At 36.8% G+C, this 21,730-nt stretch overlaps 1 protein-coding gene across 11 annotated transcripts in view; it reads left to right on the forward strand.

The window, feature by feature from the left end:
• Positions 1–21,730, forward strand: part of LOC124530785 — a 49,868-nt gene that overhangs the window by 17,310 nt on the left and 10,828 nt on the right. The window contains exons 1-18 of one of the 11 annotated variants that reach the window (XM_047105068.1): positions 1,335–1,483; positions 1,851–2,005; positions 7,612–7,685; positions 12,582–12,879; positions 13,101–13,387; positions 13,508–13,668; positions 13,751–14,616; positions 14,696–14,944; positions 15,237–15,559; positions 15,862–16,068; positions 16,251–16,431; positions 16,556–16,684; positions 17,328–17,516; positions 18,738–18,852; positions 18,938–19,011; positions 19,395–19,500; positions 20,438–20,629; positions 21,133–21,336. In XM_047105068.1, the coding sequence (XP_046961024.1) occupies positions 7,645–7,685; positions 12,582–12,879; positions 13,101–13,387; positions 13,508–13,668; positions 13,751–14,616; positions 14,696–14,944; positions 15,237–15,559; positions 15,862–16,068; positions 16,251–16,431; positions 16,556–16,684; positions 17,328–17,516; positions 18,738–18,852; positions 18,938–19,011; positions 19,395–19,500; positions 20,438–20,629; positions 21,133–21,336 (3,622 nt within the window). In that variant the 5' untranslated portion in view covers positions 1,335–1,483; positions 1,851–2,005; positions 7,612–7,644. Of the gene's footprint in view, positions 1–1,334; positions 2,006–7,611; positions 7,735–12,581; positions 12,880–13,100; positions 13,388–13,507; positions 13,669–13,750; positions 14,617–14,695; positions 14,945–15,236; positions 15,560–15,861; positions 16,069–16,250; positions 16,432–16,555; positions 16,685–17,327; positions 17,517–18,737; positions 18,853–18,937; positions 19,012–19,394; positions 19,501–20,437; positions 20,630–21,132; positions 21,337–21,730 lie in introns of those variants that run through there. The other 10 variants (XM_047105066.1, XM_047105060.1, XM_047105063.1 and 7 more) reach the window with 10 other exon arrangements.

Raw genomic sequence — 21,730 nt, forward strand, 5'->3', positions numbered from 1 at the left:
ATTTTTAATAATAAAATTAATCATGAGTCGCACGGAATAATACATATCATACGTAGTTAATTACTTTAGAAATAGCTAGTGACAATAACTGTATTATTAAAAGAATATCGTTGACAATTGAAATTGTTGTCACATCTTTTATATAAAGATTGCCTCACGTTGATAAGATAAGAATGAAATATCAGGACAATAATTATTAAAATAAGTAGCTTCTTTCGTGCTTTATATTTCAACAATTTCTCAAGTGATTCACATTGATTTACAAATCTGATATTATTTTCTGTTACGTGAATACAAGGTCGCCTTTTAGTTGGTCATTGTCAATTGAAGCTTCGTTAGGATCGTAATGTCGTAAGTCGTAGATGTTTGTCGACGTGTCAATTTGACAGGTTAACATATTAGGGTGTAAATAGCTAGTAGTGAGAAGACACCGGCGAAGCGGAATTAGAATGAAGTGCGCGGCTCGCCGCGGCCGTGTGCCACGTCATTGCCGTGACCCACTGACACAGATCCGCGGGGCCGCCTGCACCGATATCTGCACACGCCGCGCGTGCTTGCTCTTCCTCTACTACTTCTTTATTCGTTACACTTTGTTTACGTTGCTACTTTTATTTCATAATAAAAGTCATATCATTATTTTATTAACTTTAGGGTGATAGTGCAATATTTTATTTGTTGACTTTAAAAATAATAACATTTTAATTTCTGCAAATAAAACTTATGTTTCAACAAAATTATCAATAATACAAAAGCCAAGGTAGTAAAAAAAATCTTAGAGTTTTACAGTGAAGAATTTATTTTTTTCAAAATATATCGTATTATTTTGCTTTTATACGAATTATACAATTAAATAAATATAAGAATCTCGAATGAGCAATAATACTAAAATAAGTTATGCAATCCGTTGACCTTGTTATCTAAATTGTGCACTTGACACGAATACTGTTCCATTTCACTTTCATGTCTATAGATATCTACCCATAGCTAGCTTCGCATTCGTTACGTACAGACTGGTTACCTTTAGTAAATACGATAACGGATGTTTTGGAACAGGATTAAAGCTTAGTAATATTATTTAATAGGAATACGAAGGGATTGCGTAATACTTGTAAAGTTATTTTAACTCAACTTTTTCTGTACTGAGTACTCGCCGGCAATCAACATTTCTTTGATTAATTATATAGTTTACATTTAATAGATGGTTAGTTAATAGATAAATTTGTTTATCTGAATTCCAATAATATTCTTTCGTTTACCTTCGGTTTCAATCGTCACAGCGTAGTTTAGCCGTCGCGTCAGCGAGCGAGATCGAGAGAGTTTCGCTTGGATGGAAATGACGTGGGTGTGACTACAGCAGCGATATGGTTCAGACTTCAGCCAGTTCGCAGCAGACGCCCCGCGCCGTCGTCATTGCGTGTCGTATCGCGTTGCTGCTGCCGCGCCGCACAGCGCCGTGTTGATAATTTGTGAAGTAGACAAGGATGTATGTATATGTATGTCTCGTCTTTCAGTTGACTTTCATCGTCGTTTTGTAGCGAACGTTTCGCACGGGTATCGATAGGAAATTACAATTATACAACACTTTATTAGCTGCGTAATAAAGTGGTTGCAAGTTTTAATGAGTTAATATTACAAATCTACATTCAGTGACATTAAATAACTAAAAACTACTAAAATTGCGTTCAATCAGAAATCTGCTCGGATCACAGCGTCGCGGCAAGCGTGGCGCAATGCAGTGTGTGTTTGGATGCAGATATAAATTGTGTTTCAAGTTTATTTATGGAGGTTTTCGTTGTGATAACTGTGGTAGTGTAAGTTTTTGGAGATAAACCATGTTGCCCATGGTGCAGGCGGAACCTGTGCTCTTCAACTGCGCGGCTCACTCGGCCGATGGAGCCTCACCGACGGCCACTCTGCCTCCCTCGCTTACACCGGATTCTGAGGTTGAGGGACTCGCAGATTTTTTTTATGATATAGATGTGGCTGTCGTTAATACGTTTTCAAGGTAAATATGAGTATGCGAGCAACTTGCTAAGTCGCGTGATATTTGAAAAACGCAATGTGACCCTTAACGAACTGCACATGCATTTTTCGTGATTCTTGGTACCTGAAATGTTTTTGAAATGGATTTCATGTAGTTTTATATCAAAAATTCAAGCTACATGCTTACTAACATGCTTAAATATCTTTGTTTGTTTTTGTAGAGTTAATATTATCTATAAATTACGAAATCTGGTTTTTAATTATTTCATAACCTTCCCTTACATATGGATATATAAAAAAAATTAATACCAATTTTAAAGGTTGACTTGCATGAAGACTTAAAGTAAAAGTTTAAAGACTGTTTTTAAATATTTAGAATACCTAATCAATTACTGTGCTGTCGGTGTATATTTCTAAACAGATTTTCCCATTCATTATTTAGGTAATTCAGGAATATATAATAGTCTTTCCGTAGTGGTAGATTTTACTCTTATAGTTAAGTAAGGGATGATTTTAAATTTTTAAATAAGACAGTAAGGATGGAGTTTAATTCACAAAGGTTATTCCTCACTTGAGAGATTCTAAGACCATTAAAGAACATACGCGAAACAAAACGAAATAGCACCTCATAAAAAAATAATTCATGTATACTGTAGGATCGAGAGAGTTACAGTTTAATGATTATGTTTGGGCAAAAAATCTGATTTATTGATCAATACTGATGTACCAATACATATTTTTTTAATTTATGTATTGTCTTAACTCTACAATTTAGCGTTACGACCGATATCTTGTAAGATATCTTTAAATAATTCAGTAACAATAGAATTTTCTATAGAATGATTATGCGACCCTCAAATTTTTGTGTCTATTCTGTCGTATGTCAAGGTCCACAATCGATTGCAGCTTTCCACGGTCTGGCTCATACTTTTTGTTCACCATATATGGTAAAAAATAAACTACTAAAACTGGTGTCTGTAAAGTAACATGACGTCGTTGCCCACGGTCAAACATCATATTATGAAATATACATTAAGCTTCAATAGCTCAACGGATAACGTACCGCCTAGCAATGTGAAAGTAGCCGGTTCGATCTTGGACTATTACTTTATTTATAGTAATACTTTAACGCTTAATTGAAAGACAATGTATGCGATTATTATTAGTTTCTTGAAGATATGAATTGTGAAGTGTATATAATATTTCGTAATATAATGAAATGTGACGAAATTGGTCTTCTAAACACATACGTATTTATGTGGATACTTTTATCTTAATGTATAATTGTCACTTCGATTACTTTGTGAAAGTTGGCACTGATCGAAGTAATATACACTTTGATTTCTCGGAAATATTTATTACTATTTACTGTAACAATAAACTATATATACAGAACACACTGTAAGAGTCAGACTCGATCTTAAAAGTTTTTACCGTCAATGCAATGCCGTAACAAAATGGCAATCAACATTTAATCAAGCGGACATTTTAATCACATTCGAAAATTTTCATTATACTGTATAGTATTTATTGAGTTTCATGAACAAAAAATTACGATGCAATTTTAAATAATAGTACATGAGTAAGTATCATTAATGGCATTAATGTATTACTTATTACATTTGTAAAAATGAAGTAGTGTATACACATTACGCACACAAAGGGGGAGTACAGGGCGAGATAAGACGGAGAGGTGGCATGCAAGAGCTCACAGCCGTTTTCTGTCACGGCATACAAGTCGATCTTACTAGTTACTTCTCAAGGAGTTCCAATATGTGTTACATTATAAAAACAATCTCCTCTGCATTCATCTATAGTCATAATTTAGAATAAATTAAATGGACGTGATTGATTAGTCGTCAAGTTAAAATAACTTATACGTGTGTTCATTGAATGAAGTCGTATTTACATTTACATTGGTTTGTGGTCCAGTGTCCATATACAAAGGCTTGGCTATGAAAATGCCGAATATATTTATTACACTAAAATTGTTATAACTAATGTTTGCGTTGTATGATATTATTAAATATGACGATTAGGGTCTAGGTAAAGCTTGTAAAGATCATATAGTTGCACAGGAAGATAAGATAATATCATATTCTATAATGACAGTTATGTTTACTTGAACCCAACTCAAATAAAACTTTATTACTAAATATATACTACATTTTCTGTATTTTGGTATGGTGTAGGAATATAAATTCTGGTCCAAAGAAAGTCCAAGAAATCGTGCCGTTATGTACAACTAAAATGCTGCCATAATTTTCCAATTCAGAGGGTACAGAATAATATGAGAAATACTCATTGGGATCTGTTTGTGTGTATTTTAATGAATAACAGAGTAATATATACAAACATTAAGTTGGTACGCCCAAGTAACGATTCGTTTCGCTTACGGATGCTAGTGGTATACGACGCTAAATTCAAAAGCGATCCCATAATAAAACAAGTTCCGAAGTCATGTATTTGACGTAAAGACTCAATACGAACGACTTAAACGTCTCGTTACTCGTTTCGGTTCCTGATGTACAATAACGACTCGTTAATAAAAGACTAAAAGGAATCGGGCACATGTAATTTTATATAACCACTACAGCTTGCAGATCGTGACGATAATGAACTTCGTCGATGTTGTTCTAAATGTATAGAAGTTATTAACTGCCTATTAAATGGCTGAACGATAAATCAACTATCTTTGTCAAGTCCGTGTTGTGCAATGCAGAAAGTGGTGTTACGTTCGATGCATAACACTAAACAATGTTGCATATTATATTATGCGTTTTGTATAAGTTGCAATATACAACATTTATAAACAAACTTTAATAACTTCTGCTATCATTTAATGTGTTTACTTTACTGTGAAAAATGTATGCGGATAGGTTGATATTAAATTGATGACGGGCATTTCGAAATTGATTTATGTTATTGATAAACAATCTAGAAAATGACTCGTTATTTATATGTTTTTGTATTTTATTTTTACTTATTCAGCAGAAATACTAATATTCTAAGTTTGAATTGTTATGACGTGTCTATTCGCACCAAAAAATGGTGAGTCATGATGTAATACAACAATTATATATGCTACGAGCAAATATGAGTTGCCATTTACTATTTATTCTTTAGCTATTAATTTCAATTAAATCAATAGTAATGCTTATAAGTAAAATGTTGTATAATAAGTAGAGTGATATAGAATTATACGAATTTAAGACTTTTTTCTATTGTTTAATATTTTATGATATCCTTCTGACTGATATCGTTATCGGCCACGGTGTCTAGTCTGAAGGCAGACATGTTATAATGCACAACAGTTTGGGTAAAATCGTGTGCACAGTATTCCTTTATTCTTAACACCGCCCAATTTGTAGCGACCGGTATCAATTAATGCCCAGCCAACGTTTTCTATGGGAACTTCTAATCACTGTTAACTGCTGCAGAATTTCTTGACCGCTCTTAGCCCAGCTGTCAAAAGCTAGTCACACTAGTAAAGTATTATATGAGAACTGTTTAAGTAATTAACAAAAACGATGTTGCTGTCGTTTTTGTTAGAACATAACTAGTGCCTGAAATAATTCAGTTTCTAAATTTAAAAATAAAAAGGGTTCTTTACATAACCACACTACGAATTTAAAAATATATTAAAGTTAAAAACACCGATATTTAGCGAAACTGAAGTTCATATTAATGTTTACTACGGTTCACTTATTTCATGTTTTAATAAAAGTGAAGTCCATACTTGTGAATTTATCCTCTGACAAAAAAAATCCTTAGTTTTATTCATATGAGTCTAAATAATCCACCAGAGCTCGAAAACATGTTTTTACCGAAGCTCAAATCTGAATTAGTACCTCTGAATCTTTCAGTATACACTATGCACTCCCATAAGAAATAAGAGGAAGAGAGGTTGAACCTCTTATCATATTTTTCCAACTATGGCGCATACAATCATTCATGTAACATCTTATTTGGATCAATGAAGTCACTGATGTTGCGGTAATATAATTTCTTAATTGTTTAAACTTAAAAATTATATTAATATAGACGTGATTAAAAAGACTTACATTTTTAATTATTACAATTTGTTATGACTAATTTAATCTTTGTTAATATATCGTTATAAGACAGGAAAGCAAAAATCTCATAAAATTTACAAAAATTGAACATCATTTACCCTAATAAGTGTAAACAGTGCCTTATGTTTAACGATGTAGAGCTTAAAATGTTGTAGAGAGCGAGAGCGGAAAGGCTATTAATGTTAGTGTTGTCAATGATTTATTTGCGAGAAGATTATTTTATACTTTTTTTAATTGACACATAAAATGTAATAATTAATAATTAAAGTCAATTTTTAATAACGCATATTTTTAATACGATTTTTGTGTTGAAGTTAATGAAAGTGGATGGAGCTTACGAAGCTTAAACTCATATAAAACAAAAGTGAATTAAATACAAAGCTATTATTTATGTGTATTTATCTATAGTTATTTTTATGATAAATAACATAAACTGTCGACTCAGCACATTGAATTATCAAGAAGTGAAAGTAAATAAAATGTCAACTCAATGAATCATATCTTTACGTATTGCTAAATCTAAATGTTTTTTCTTTGTATATTATAAGAGTACCACTAGTACTACTACTAGATATACGACATTGTATATGATGTTTTATTATATTTTTTCATATTACTTAATATTTATATTTTTGGTCACTCTTATAGCGCGTTGTTATTCCGAGCATTATTATTTCAAGGTTGCGCGGTCGCCCGTCACAGTGAGGTTGCGTTGTGGGGCTCCTCGGTAGGCGTCGTTTTATATCTTTGTCCCTCTTTCGCATTAAGCTATTCTGTACTTGGCATTCGGTATGGGTATCGTCGACGTGAACATAACTTTTGCTTGATAGCTGTTCCGTAATGATTCTAAATGTACCTAATTGATAACTTACTTGTTATTTTATAATGAGCTACTTAATGAAACATATCAAGAACAAAGAAAGAAAACATTGAGAGAATTTTAACATTATATAGAGTCAGTATTATTATTATTAAGATACAATAAAGTACAAGGTCAAGAGCTACAAGGTAGTAATACATTGGTGAAAAGTAAAAAATACACAGTTTTTTCGATGTTTTTTTTTTGGCTTCACCAGATGCACACAAATAATACATTCAAAATGAACAAATAACAGTAGACTAGAATAGAACAATAAAAAATAACGCTTAGTTACCACTGGGTAGGTACTAGGTACGCAGGCGCTATACACAACGATGAACTAAATATCCTGTGCTTGTATTTACATTTGCAATTTTAAAGCGTCAAAGATGATTGAAATTATCATTTATTTGCTTTGCTTAGTGTATACTGTGTATTACTTCCGACAAGGTCAATGGATTTGGGGCAAAAGTGTTCAACCGTGCAATGCAACTAAATTTGATTGATTTATTTATAATGTTTACAACGATAAAGAACTGGCTACTAGACTAAGAAAATAATGCAGCATTAATATTATATACAAATCGTATCTAAAGGTTTAAAATGATGTGAATGATACAGATGATAGGTAGGTCAATTTCAATAAGTCGCAATATACATAATAATAGTTCATTTTGTTTGCTGCTTCTGTAGAATTGAGTCCTGTGACCTCCAACTGGGAGACACATGGAGGGGGATGCAGGGCAAGATGAGCGTGACCACGCCGGGTAAGAAGATAAGAAAAAAGTCATCAGACAATAAGTCACAATCTCAACAGTACGTATGAGCGATTACAAAAGATTTATTGGAGATTGTTAAACACTTGTGTTTTTTTGTTATCAATAGTACCTTAGTTATCTTTTATTATTATTTTTTCACATTTTTGCTTTCATCGTGTACATGTTCATAAAAAATTATGTCATCCAAGGTAAAATTTTACCTAAATGTTATTAATTTAATACAAAAGAAAAAATGTATAAAATTTTCCTACGTCATCGTCAGTTTCTTTATCGAATTCATCATTTTAATAATTTGCGTAGTTATTATGTAGCTATTCAAATTTGTGCTTTCAGGTAATATAAATTTAATAATTTTTCAGTTTTATGATCATTGTCAGTTAAATAAATCATTATAATTTATTTGCTCTGTACACACTGCTAAGTCCGTGCACCGGGCATTATTTATCATATTAAGAATTTATTTAGAATGTCACATACATTTTAATTTAGGTAATTAAGCCTGTGCTTTAAAAAAAACATCCAAATTTACCGGTTTTATCACCGTCAAATCTATAAAAAGCTACTCTACCTTCTCTTGTTGATAAGCCATATGTTTTATACATTGACGTATTTATCAAAATTATTTTGCAACAATATATATAATTAATTTCTAAAAAAATATTTACGAAGTTAATATTAGATGCAACTCTACAAATTGATGGCCTAATTACAGAAGTGTAATAGTTTAAGTACTATTTGAGTTAAGTTTGAATAATAGTTTGTAATTTGAAACTTCAAATACGTGATGTGTACTAATGTGTGTGTACATACAACGTAATTCTGGCATTTGATACATTTATTTTGAACCTTAAGCAAGTTATTTGTTTGTAATTATGTGTATTTATTTTACGTCTTCTGGAGTCATGTCAATGGTGACAATTAGAATTTTTCGTAGTTCCACATACTTCTTAAAAGTGTTTTTTGTGTTTTTGTGTCGGTTGATGAAGGCCTTTCTTGTCTTTATTGCGTGTAGTGATGATAAAAAGTGGAGTAACTTTTGTCTTTATAATTAAAAGAGCCAGGGGGGATCAGAGTGATAACGCTCTATGACATAATCGTGCCTCCCAATTAACCATTTGTTACGATTCGCGAGTCAAAGTCAGTCTGTGTTTTTATATTTTGAAAATAAAAATGTATATTTCGAGCTTCGAGAAGTTACTCAATTTTTATTGATTATATCGTAAATGTTTATGACAAAAAATTTAATTTTTGTTAATGTTTTGATGTATTCATTATTTTAAATTAAATTTTGCACAAATAAGAGCATTAAATCTTTACGGATCTTATTATTTACTTAATTAAATACTAAAAATAAGGAAGATAATTTGATGTAACATTGTTTTTAGTTTTTGATTAAATTCAAAATTTTAAACGGAATTGATTGTATCTATACATGTGTACGAGCCATTTGGGGACTAATGGAAAATAATTACAGAAGACAGGTTCGTGTCAGGCTATGTTGGTGGTTGCCGGTTGGTTCATTCCAATTACACTAAATACGCAAATAAACGTAATTAAACCTTATTGCCTCGTCTGCTGATAGGAGGGTTAATTTTTCGCTCAGAGAATCGGAATTGCTATTCAAAGAGGAAATGCTGCTAGTACTTTGTACTTACTGTTTTTCTGTATATTGTTTTAGTGAGAGAGAGAATATAGTTTTCTAATTATGGGTGCTACTACTAACATAACGTTTTGAATCGTTCAACGTAATGGTTAATTTAAAAAATATTTTATTATATATCGATACGCAAAAAATATTCTATCTGGGGTAGTTTATAAGAGGCGTCTCATGGTGAGTTTATAATTATGCATTGTTATATATAGATATATAACGATTTTTCGACATTAAAATTATGAGTAAGTAGGTTCGTCCATGTCCAAAGTCCACGCGAAAGACATCGAGCACGACTTTTCACATACGAAGTACATATAGAAAGTTACATGACAGTGTCATCAGTTGAAAAAAACAAGTTTTGTAAAAGGATGTGATACAATGTTGCTAATTTCTATCATATTCTTTTAGTCCAAGTGGTCGCACCGCCCGCACCGTAGACGCGGCTCTAAAGCAGGAAACAATTATGTCTGCGATTCTAGATTAATAACTTGTTTTGACACGCTATCTTCCAAAATATTGTTCGTGAGTTTGCCCATATTTTTAATTACACGCATATTACGTTCAAATACATATATTGCATTCTGAACGTGAAGTCGTTACCATGAATTTTGTAAATTCCAATATAATCTCGTCTCGTTTTGTAAATGTGAATTAATCTTTTAACTGTAACAGACAATTTTACGGGACTAACACGTTTATCTTCTAAATTTACGTTCTAATAGTATAAAATGGAGTTAAAAGTCTTTAAAATAAGGTTTGTACGATTATATTTCTATAATTATGAATCTCATACTATTGAATTATCACATAAAGTAGCATTTTTATTAAATACGAGAGAAGCAACTCGGATGACGATATTTTTTTATTTTTAATGCAGTAAAAATTTAACAGACTTAGCATATGGTAGTCGTAAGTTATTAAACATTTTATATTTTTCTAACCTACAAAAGGTTAGAACAAAAAAAAGTTTCCTTTGCCTTCAAACGGTTCAAAATGGCGTAGGCTTCAAAATAATCTATGGTTTTTTTTGTCTTGACCGTTTCTTTAATGTGAGAAGCAGCTTGGGTTTGTTCTCGTATAATATAGTTAAACAAGCAGCTTGATTTCGAATTTATCCGGCAACCTTCGCAACTCTTGTGAGCCGATGTGATATCTTGAAGATTAAGCAACACTAATATAATTATCCTCATCTTTTTCCTGGGTGGCTTGATTCGGTATGGTTTAATATGGAACTGATATATTCTCCGGTGACTGAGGATATTTATAATCAATTAATTTAAATTGTTCACAGTTCTCCGGAAAATTGCTATCATTGAAGTAATAGTGTACCGTATTTGCGGCATTACATACTCTTGGTTTAGTGTGGTATCCCGGGTGGAGGTCGTCTTCAATTAATTTGCGACTTAGTTCGAATAGACTATGCCACGACAGTGCGGTCTAAAGACGGATTCTATCTCACTTATTATGGTTAACTTCGTCGCTTGGTCGACAACTTAATATTATCACAGAGTAATGTTTTATTTTATTTTATTATCTCTGTTTTATTCTGGATTGACTAGTTTGTTGTATGATAACATAGGATTATGACATTTTATATAAATGTTAAACGCTGTTCCTATTTGCGATTATACTAAGATGAGTATCATCAATATCATTTCGCGGAATCTCAGACTTGCTCTCGTATTGTTATTAATAAGATATTTACTGTGTTTCAGCATAATTTTATATTTATTGTTAAAGTCACCTAGCACGGGGATGTGCATACAAGATAAAACAAATTTAAACGGAAAAACAAATCGTCTACGATTAAAGAAAATTATATCTATTTGGTTGAGTTAATTAATTTATCTGGCAACGATGTAGAATATTCTGATTAATATAATCTACATTGTTCAGACTTACTGAATGAATATTCTAAAAACAATATGTTATAATTACTTTAGGTCAGATTTTGTTCTAACACTTAGACATATAAATATAGTTAACTTATTTGAATTGGCTAGTAAAGCAGATTTCGATACTATTTTGAAGTTGTCCCGTTAATTTAGCTCCCTTGTACGTCGAACATAAATATCTAAAACAACCACCTCTCTCCCAAATTTAATTAACAATTCACATAACTTTAGAATACTAGAAACAAGCTCGGTTAAGACAATAATGATTCAATTTTTATCATGATTCGGCATAGTTCAATGTCAGTTTGATTTTAATATTCACCGGTCTCCTCAATTGATATGAATAAGTAAATAGCAGCTATTTCAATTAATCAAGTCACGTCGTCATATTTTTGTATGTTATGTTTTGCATTGAATTTGAATATTTTTATATTAAATTTCCTTCTCATTTACGGACATATATGGAATAAAAGCGATCCGTACTATCACCGCGACTACATTTTTTTTCTTGAGAACAAATGTTAAAATTTTTTAGCAACTACGAATTTCACCATTTATTATCTGGCTTAGATGATTAGTCAAAACATGTTATAAATCTAGCCAATGGTAACAGCCGTCTCTGGCTCCGCGACTTCTTATGGATACATTCTTTTCATAACAAAATGATAGCATGAAACCATGTAAAGCAAACCAAAACAAACTATTGTAGGGTTGTCAATTAGTCTTCAGTCTTTTTTGGATATGGCTAATTAATGTGCTTTATCACAAAACATAGAAAAATTCGGGGCTTGACCTGGACATGCCGACTAGAAACATTGACTTGTAAATTAGGTTACTAGGGCATTCGGTCAGTGGCATTTGAAGTTAATGCACGTTTGTCTTGCACTTACCGAAACGCGCTCACGCAGCATGTTTATCGATCCTGATTACATAAACCGAAATCTCTTTATCTTATTATAGTTTATGTTTTTTTTTTTGTATCCCATATTTTTTATTTGTAAGACGTTGTTTATATTTTGTAATTGATAACTTTTATGAGCAAAGTGTAATGTAATAACAAAATAAATTCTAATATTTTTAATGTATCTTTGTATAGAGATACATTTGCAAATAGACTGGGGTAAATAGAAAGTTGAATTCAATAATGTTTATAAAAGGTTGTGTAAACTAACACTTGTGCGCTCTCATACGTTTTTGTGTCCATTATGATTTTTACATTTCATACACATTTATTTTTATAAGTTGTTGCTTATTATTTGATCATTTGACATTTAAATAATTGCCTTTTTATATACATATATATTTTCATATTAAATATGTCAATTTTAATTTTAGAAACAAGTGTGACAACGAGAAGCGACGGAGAGAGTTGGAAAACGAAGTAATAAATCAACTAGAGGAACTTCTGGGGACTTGTCTTGCTGAAGTAAAGCAACCAGACAAAAACGGCATCGTCCAGAAAGCAACGAGGCAGATCGAGGACGTATTGCAGCGGCGCCGGAACTGCCCTGGCGACTGCCCCCAGCGCATCGTTCAAAGCTTGTCACCTGTGCAAGCTGGTGAAGTTAGTTCCACCCAGCAGCAACCGCCCCCTAGTGGCTTTCAGTATTCCGAGCTGAGCACTCTAATCGAGGTAATACACATGATTATGTATATTTAAGAAGTCGTTTGAAATCTTCTTCGATTTAATTTATAATTGGCCTTAATTACAGCTTAATTCCCAGTAAAGCTAAGTTTGTTAGTTCCTTTTAAAGAAAGTTTTTGAATAATAATAATAGTCAGTACATTGTGTTTTTGATTTTATCGTCATAGCTTATACAATCATTTAAATGTAATGCTATGTATTGATTACAGGCGATAAAGCATTATACCGGCGTCCTGGGTTTAATATTAATGGAAATTAACTCGAAAGGCGAAATTGAGTGTGTGACTGAAAATATAAAAGACCTCGTTCTTGCGGAAAGGACCGAGTTATATAAGAAATCAATATTCTCGCTTTTGCATGCTGACGATCATGCAAAACTAAAACCATTGCTGAGAAATATCCAAAACTTTTCCTGGGGATCGGGCGATTCTGATAAATTCCAATATATCCATGCCCGCCTGCTTTTAAAAGATTCAAATGTTGCCGATGGTTCCAGGTTAGTTGATATTTCCTAACTTCCCATAAAGATAAGATAAGATGTACATATAATGTCATTAATTATTATGATACGTGATGTTGTCTCATATTTATATTTATTTATTATTTCATTGGTCAGGTTTGTGGATACTGTGATCCACGCTGCGCCAGTACGCAGCTCGTCCACGGAGGAGGCCGGCTCCGTCATGTGCGTCATTCGGCGCTGTGAGTCGGCCGCTATCTCCAACGACGGCGGACCCACCATCGTTTTCAGATTGGATTGTAACTTTAATATCTTATGTAGGTTATTTTTTAATTTTTATAATGGTTTTATCGACCATCGATTTACAACTTGTAATAATTTATTTTTCAATTGTTACAGCTTGTGATTTGTCCGGAGTGGAAAACTGTATAAATTCTCCTATTTCTCTTGTGGGAGTTCGTTACCTCGATCTCGTTGAGAGTAGTGATCGCGCACGCGTATCGACACATCTTCAGGAAGTAGTAGGTCGGGCCGGTTTGCTCGTGGTGAGCGAACCCTACCGACTACGTATCGGGACCGACGGTCCTCGTATCCGAGTAAGCGCACAGGCTAGACTCTTCCCGACGGTCGGCGAGCCAGACTTCATAATGTCTACGAATACCGTACTCGGCGATGAGGACGTCGATATTCACGACGCGGGAACGTCCCGCCCATCGCTCGGCGGTCCTCTCATGACTTCAGTCGCCAATGGTGAGACATCAGCCTCTGAGCCACGCTATCGCTCCCCTATGAGCCCTGGTGAACATCAATTCACCATCAACGACTTCGACCTCGAAACTTGGCCATCATCTTTTCCGATGGGAGAGATGTCAGGCGAGGAGGCCAAAGAACGGAAGGAAAGCGGCGAAAACAATCCCGCTGCGCATGCGTCGCCAGTCGAAGCGCCAGTCGAAGCGCCGGCGGCCGTACACGAGGAACCAAATCGCCTTCGTATTTTGCTTAGCAAGAAGAGCGTGCTCAAAGATTTACTAAACCAAGAAGACGACGAGGCGACGAGTAGCGAGACCTCGGCCCCGCACACCCCGCACACGCCGCACACGCCGCACACCCCGCACACGCCGCACACGCCGCTCACGCCGGCTTCGGCCTTGTCGCCGCTGCACTCGGCGCAGGCGCACGCGCGGCCGCCGCCGCACATGGGCCAGCACCAGCCGCCGCCCCACAACACCCACCAGCCAACACACCATAACAATCAATTACGCAAGGTGAGATGATTTTATTTATTGCGGGATATTTTTTTGCTACTTTTAACAATTAATTAATAACGTATTCATTTTATTTAAGATTTTAAATGACAAGTCCGACGAGGATGGAGAGGAAGGCAGAAGAAATTCGACGGACAGTTCGCGTGGATCTTCGCAGTCCAGCGCCTTGCTCTCGCAGCTGCTTTCAAATAATAACGGTCCGTCGAGCAACGGACGCTCTCAAGAAAGCGATATGTACATGGACCGAATAGCCGGCATGAAGCGAAAGTTTGAAGAGTCCAAAGCCTCTACGAGCACTGCTAAGAGAGCTACGCCTGAAAATCAACAGGTAATCATATCTTTTAAACATTTGCAATATTAGGATTCGCGTTAAGTTGCTAGTTAAGAAATTAGTCACGTGTAGCAGCGAGGATTGCGGGCGGTTATTTGGGCTAGGTATAAATAAGAGAGTTTACAATTTAAAATACATAATTCGATTAATTAGTCATGTATTTTATATCATAATTATACTTACTATTTACTAAGCGAGGAAGGCTCCCAGCGGCTAAGACAGTGCGAATTTTACATCAAGTATTAGTACAAATTTATTTTTAATCGAAATTCATGCGTGCATTTACCAGGTGTCGTCGAGTGCTGCGGGAGCGAGCGGCGGGTCCGGAGCGCCGACGTCGACGGCGTCGTCGAGTGCCAACAGTCCGGCAACCAGCACGGGCCCCGGCATGAGCCCGCTGTGCCAGAAGAACCAAATCCTCGTGTCGCTGCTGGCGCGGCAGCAGACCACGCCGCCGACGCCGCTGCCGCTGCCCAACCCCATCCTGCGGCCGTACCCCCCGCGCGCGCGCGCCCCGCCCGCGCTCGCCCACGCGCACCAGCACCAGCACCCGCTCCACATGGCGCAGGCTCGCCACCCGCATCACACTATTTCCAATATTCTCACCGCTAAGTGAGTTGTTGACAATATTTTATTTCGTATCTATAGATCATGTTGCCTGTCGACATTTCACATCTCTTTCAGAGGAGTAGAGGGATCTTTTTCGATAACATTAAATTGAAATCTAAAATGAATTGAGTATTGTTTTAGAATAAATTAGTATTATTCTAAGTGGGATTTCGTATAAAGCATGTATTGACTTTGCAAAAGATGAAGTTTTATTTGAATATATACATTATTGCTGGATGATAACTTTAAATGCTCTTAATGGTACAAATAGAGCGAATATAAAAAAATATTCTGAATATTTATAGCATTCGTGGAAACAATGTGAATGGAGGCGCGGGCCCGGTGTCGTCGGCATCGAGTGTGGAGTGCTCCAACATGCAGGGCATTCAGACGTCCCAGGGCGGCCCCGTGGGGCAGGCGGGCCAGAGCCACCTGCAGATGGTGCTGCAGGGCGGCGCCCGCGCCGGCTACCAGCCCGCCCCGCCGCATTATCCCTATAACAACCAGGCGCAGTGAGTTGCTAACCACATTGATAACTTGAAAATAAAAAATCTTGACATAATAAAACATAAATTGTATGCACCATGTTTTTTAATTATTGAAATATACGATTTGCGGATTTATGGCAATGGTTGGCTGAATCGATTGTCGATAGAACTAAATGTTACTAAGTCGTCTAAAAATGTATTTGTAGGAGCGCTGGTATGAGACCGCAGAGCGGAACGAGTGGGGACAGCGAGGTACCGAATGATAAGACACTGTCGGATATTTTGGACGAGGTGATAGAAAATATGCCATATAACGATCGCTCCGCACCTGACGTCAACGTCCTCATGGATCTGGAGAGTAACCGACAAATACGCTCGGATTATGCTGTAAGTCATATACAAAGTATTAAGAATTGTCTACTGGTCTCGAGCTTTTATTGAGTCATTCTGCTAGAATCTCTCTCGAACCGTAGTAAATATAACTAAGATATGTGCGACTACTCTGTTTTAGGGTGTCAAAGAAAAAAATGACGTTATAAACGCTATAACGCAAAGTCTCATGCAATTCGAAACTGCGACAAAGAGTCCGGTCTCATCGAGCCCGAGCGTCCAGGCGTCGGCCTATCCCGCTCAAAGTCAAGTAAGTGAATTGTTCCCCCATCGAAATGTTCATTGCGGCGATGTATGTCGTAGTCAGTGTTGGGCAAATTTTAATTGCAGGAACAATTAAAGATTAACAATTAATTAATTTTTAATTGTTTTGTTAATTTTAATTAAAAATAACAATTAAAAATACTGCTCTAAAATATAAAGACTTGAGCGAAAACGACGACTTGAAATGTTTTTGTTTTATACCTACACTGAAGAAATATTTATCAATGCAACTTTATATTATATAATATAAAAATAAACACTTTTTTTCTGTGGAAAGAGACATTTAGAAAAAAAAAAACTTAAAACTTAGAGCCTTTGACCACATTTTTATTCGTCTGAAGTATAATACTTGTAGCTTAATTTTCCTAAATATTTACTAATTTCATTTTGATATATAAAGTTAATTGTTAGTTTTAATTGTTTTATAAAACAACTAAAAAAGTTAATTGCAATTATTTTAATTGTAAGCTGCAATTGACATACGTTAATCAAATTAATTTAATTGCAAGATGCAATTAAAAATGTAATTGCGATTAATTTAATTGTAATTAATTTAATTGCAATTACTTTTTTAGTCAATTAATAAGATAATTGACAATTACTTGATTAATGCCCAACACTGGTCGTAGTACACGGGGGCGCCACTAAGCGTGTGTCGCGAACAGGGCTCGTGCACGATGAGCGGCGGCGCGGGCGCGCTGTACGGGCTGGTGGCGCGCAGCGACGCCGACAGCGTGCGCGCGCGCGCCGTGGTCGAGCAGCAGCGCACGCGCCTGCTGCAGATGCAGCGCTCGCAGCAGATGCTCGTCTCCCCCGAGGTCGGCATTGCTTTGTATTTATATATGTATCATGACCAAACTATACCATTTAACTATTCAAACAAACAAACAACAGCCTGTAAATTCCCACTGCTGGGCTATAGGCCTCCTCTCCATTTGAGGAGGTTTGGAACATATTCCACCACACTGTTCCAATGCGGGTTGGTGGAATACACATGTGGCAGAATTTCTATGAAATTTGTCACGTGCAGGTTTCCTCACGATGTTTTCCTTCACCGCTGAGCACGAGATGAATTATAAAGATAAATTAAGCACATGAATCAGCGGTGCCTGCCTGGGTTTGAACCCGCAACCATCGGTTAAGATGCAAGCGTTCTAACCACTGGGCCATCTCGACTTTAACTATTCGCAGAGTTACAATTTGAGTAACAATTCAATTTGAAATAATTCTTTTTTATCTTTGATTGAGAATTATAATCGATATTTGTAAAGTGTTTGGTAAACTAAATTGAAATAAGTATGCGTCCTTGGTAGTCTCGAGCACTGTAGATTTTTTTGTGTGAATGATTGCCAATAAAATGTGATTCACTCGCCTTATTCGTGTTTCCGGTGCGTCGTTACTGCTTATTAGGGCCTCTGAACTAATTCTAATTATTTATAGATGAATCAGAATTAAAATCAGAAGTATAGTAACAAAATAAAATTTTGATTGTAATAAATTTAATAATAGAAGAAACGGTTGATCACGTAAAGTATGCGAAAATATTTAAGAATATTTTTTACCTTAAAAGTATAGGGAAACCGTATAATTGTATGTATGTCAAAGAAATAATAATTATTCAATCAAATATATGATATTTTGCTACTCTATATACATGGCGGTAAGGTCTTACTAGGTACCACTTTCACCCAGAGATTCGTTAGATTTATTAGATTTTACCGCTATACAAAACTACATGTTGTTAAATTATGTTTTTAAAGGGCGAGTGAGTCCGTGTAATTGCAGGTACAGGTGACGGATGGTTATATCCTATGGTGGTGTCCTATTTACCAGTCCGATACCCTACCTTTTTTAAAGTGACCTAATTAACGATATATACGGTGTCGTGATATAAATTTAAGGGCTTAGCGTAAGGCGTCATTTAAATATTACAATAGTAGAAGTGTGTTAGATTATTTATTCAACTGAAAGTCTTCTATGTTACCACAGTCGATTTCCTTATTTTCTGATTATATAATTTACCTTATTTGCAATTACAGGCGGCAGAGCAACCCCAAGCCGATCTCGGTTCTACAATTAATGCTTTAGTTTCCGCGACGCCGCCTAACGTAGCTCTAAAGCGCACAGACTTCCACAATATATATCATCATACGAGTAAGTACAAACCCTCGACGGAGAAATTCATTAAGAATATGCAGTGCATATATTAAGGTTTACATTTATTTTTTTATGTTTACAGATCAAATGGGGCCGAACTACGGCGCGAATAAAATGCCCTCGTCGCAACAAAACCCCATGCTAAGTCGACAACTCGTAAGTATACATACTCGTAAATATACTTGGTGGTAGGGCTTTGTGCAAGCCCGTCTGGGTAGGTACCACCCACTCATCAGTTATTCTACCGCCAAACAACAGTACTCAGTATTGTTGTGTTCCGGTCTGAAGGGTGAGTGAGCCAGTGTAACTACAGGCACAAGGGACATAACATCTTAGTTCCCAAGGTTGGTAGCACATTGACGATGTAAGGAATAGTTAATAATTCTTACAGCGTTAATGTCTATGGGCGATGGTGACCATCAGGTGGCCCATATGCTCGTCCGCCAACCTATACTATAAAAAAAAAAGTATACATATCGATACGACCGTGCGTGCTCCGCGCGTGAGCGGGACCACTGAGTGTAGCGTGTGCTCCGCAGGGCGCGGGCGGCGCGGGGGGAGCGGGCGGCGCGGGCGCGTACGCGGCGGCGCTGCACACGCCCGTGGCGCCGCAGCCCTACCTGCGAGCGCCGCGTCCCCACCACGGTACGTAGCGCCGAGCTGGCTCATGAGTCGGTCTCGTTCGTTCGTTCGGACGTATTCTCTAAACATGTCCGCCCTGTGCTTTAAGACTCATCGGGTACGTAGCCGACGAGCCACAGTGGACGAGAGAATATTATTTATTACATATAGAATATATTTTTTATACATTTGTTAAGGTTTTTTCCCGATTTATATATTATAATGAATTGTTTATCATAAATCAGACAAGCTGTCGATATACTGTTTACAAATTGTATAACTTTGAGTGTATTTATTTTAAATCAATATTCTTCAATGTTTTTAATATTTTTTTATTTTAAATCCACGTTACATAAGAATATGTATTATAAAGGTATGTAAGTATAACAATAATTTTCTCCGGATATTGTAACGAATCAAGTACTTTAAATATTCAGTCTGATCCAAGGTTTTTATGGTACGCTTTAATGCATAATATATACTAATTTATTTTGAGGTAGATAGTTCTCTCATTCTTGAATTTTTAAGTCGAAGCATGTTTATTCTAAAACGATAATTCCTTCAGCATGCTCTGTAGCGATGTTAAAATAAATTTTATTTATGATACAATTTAGATTGATAAAATTCTTTACAACTAATTGCATGATTATATTATTGGCTTTAATATACGAAATTCGAAACAAAAGCGATGGGTAGAGTTAGCGTACTAGTTAGACGAGCTTACGAGAGGTCGCATGCAACGGTAAAGGCGGATGGCCTAGTTTTCGAATAGAGGAGAGGGCGGTGATGCCGGTCTCGCCATTACCACTCGCACGCGAACTCCACGAGAACGAGTCGCTCGCTCGGCAGTCGGTCCGGAATCGGTACCCAAGTAGGTAGGTCGCGGCACAGCGCCGCCTGGCGAGTGCCGACCGAGGCGCGAATGGCAGTGGCCGAGTACTATATGAGGCGTGTGTGGCAGTGGGCGGCTACTATGAGGAGAGCGATGTGGGCGTCCGGGCCCTGTGCGGCGAGTTCGCGCGGCGGATGGCGCAGGGCGCGCACCCCGCGCACCCGCCGCACCCGCCGCATCCGCCTCATCCGCCGCACCCGCCGCACCCGCCGCACCCGCCGCACACGCCGCACGCCTCGCCTCACGACCACCCGCTCTCGTGTGAGTATGCATGTGCCGACTGATTTCGTCGTTACGGCCTCCCAAGAAATTGACTGTTCCCTATTAACATTAACATAGTAAACAAATGGTCGTCGTGAGTCTGTCGATTTCATTTCCAATAACCCGCTTGTATGTATGCATATAATCTAACGAATTTTGCCTTTCCGACTCTTCCACGGTTCTTTGGCGTTCGAGGTACGAAGGAAGTAAGGTAAACGGTAGTTTTCGTAGCAAAATTGTTATTTCTCCTCACTGTCGTCGTGCATGTGTCTTAATTTTGACGTAAGCCGAAATTACTTCCGCTTGTATATTTATAAATTTCTGAATTATATATCACGTCGACTGGACGGCGTCCTTATTTACTAGCGCTATTTTTCTAATATCTGGATCAGTCTGCAATGCGATACGATCGAAACAAAACAGGGGGACGCTCCCGACCTCCAAGAATCGTAAGTTTCGCCGTGTGTAGTGCGCCGACCGCTGATGTAGTTACCCGCACGCAGGCGTGGGCGGCGTGGGCGGCGTGAGCGCAGGGGGCGGCGTGGGCGGCGTGGGCGGCGTGGGCGGCGCGGCGGGCGGCGGCACGTCGGAGTACGTGCGCAACGAGCTGCGCGCCGTGGTGGGCGCGCGCTCGGCGCGGCCCGACCTGCACGCGCTGCACGCGCCCGAGCTCGACCCGCTGCTCACGTTCGACATGCCCGCTCCTGGTTAGTACCGACTGCTCTTACCCTCGATCTCTAGAGTTAACCCCCAGGACAACCTTTTATCTGATGTTTGTAGAGAGAGAATCAGTACCTGACGAATAAAAGGTGGAAATCTGTTGCCCTAGTGAATCTAAGTTTGTTCTAGTATGTTTTAAATAATAGATACTACTACTACTATTGTAGATTAGGAACTATTTCGACGATAATAAAGAACGAAATGGAAACCTTTTTGGTCAAGCGTTTTGGCCCTTCGAGACACACCAGATAAAACTGCTTAGTAACTATATTATTATTCGTAACTGTAATATTTTTATAAGGTTTTGATTACAATTTATTTATGAACAATTTTGGAAAGGTACACTTACGGAAATTACACTTACTTTCATGAGTTACCCAT

Source organism: Vanessa cardui, chromosome 7 (genome assembly GCF_905220365.1).
Source record: "Vanessa cardui chromosome 7, ilVanCard2.1, whole genome shotgun sequence".
Taxonomy (NCBI): domain Eukaryota; kingdom Metazoa; phylum Arthropoda; class Insecta; order Lepidoptera; family Nymphalidae; genus Vanessa; species Vanessa cardui.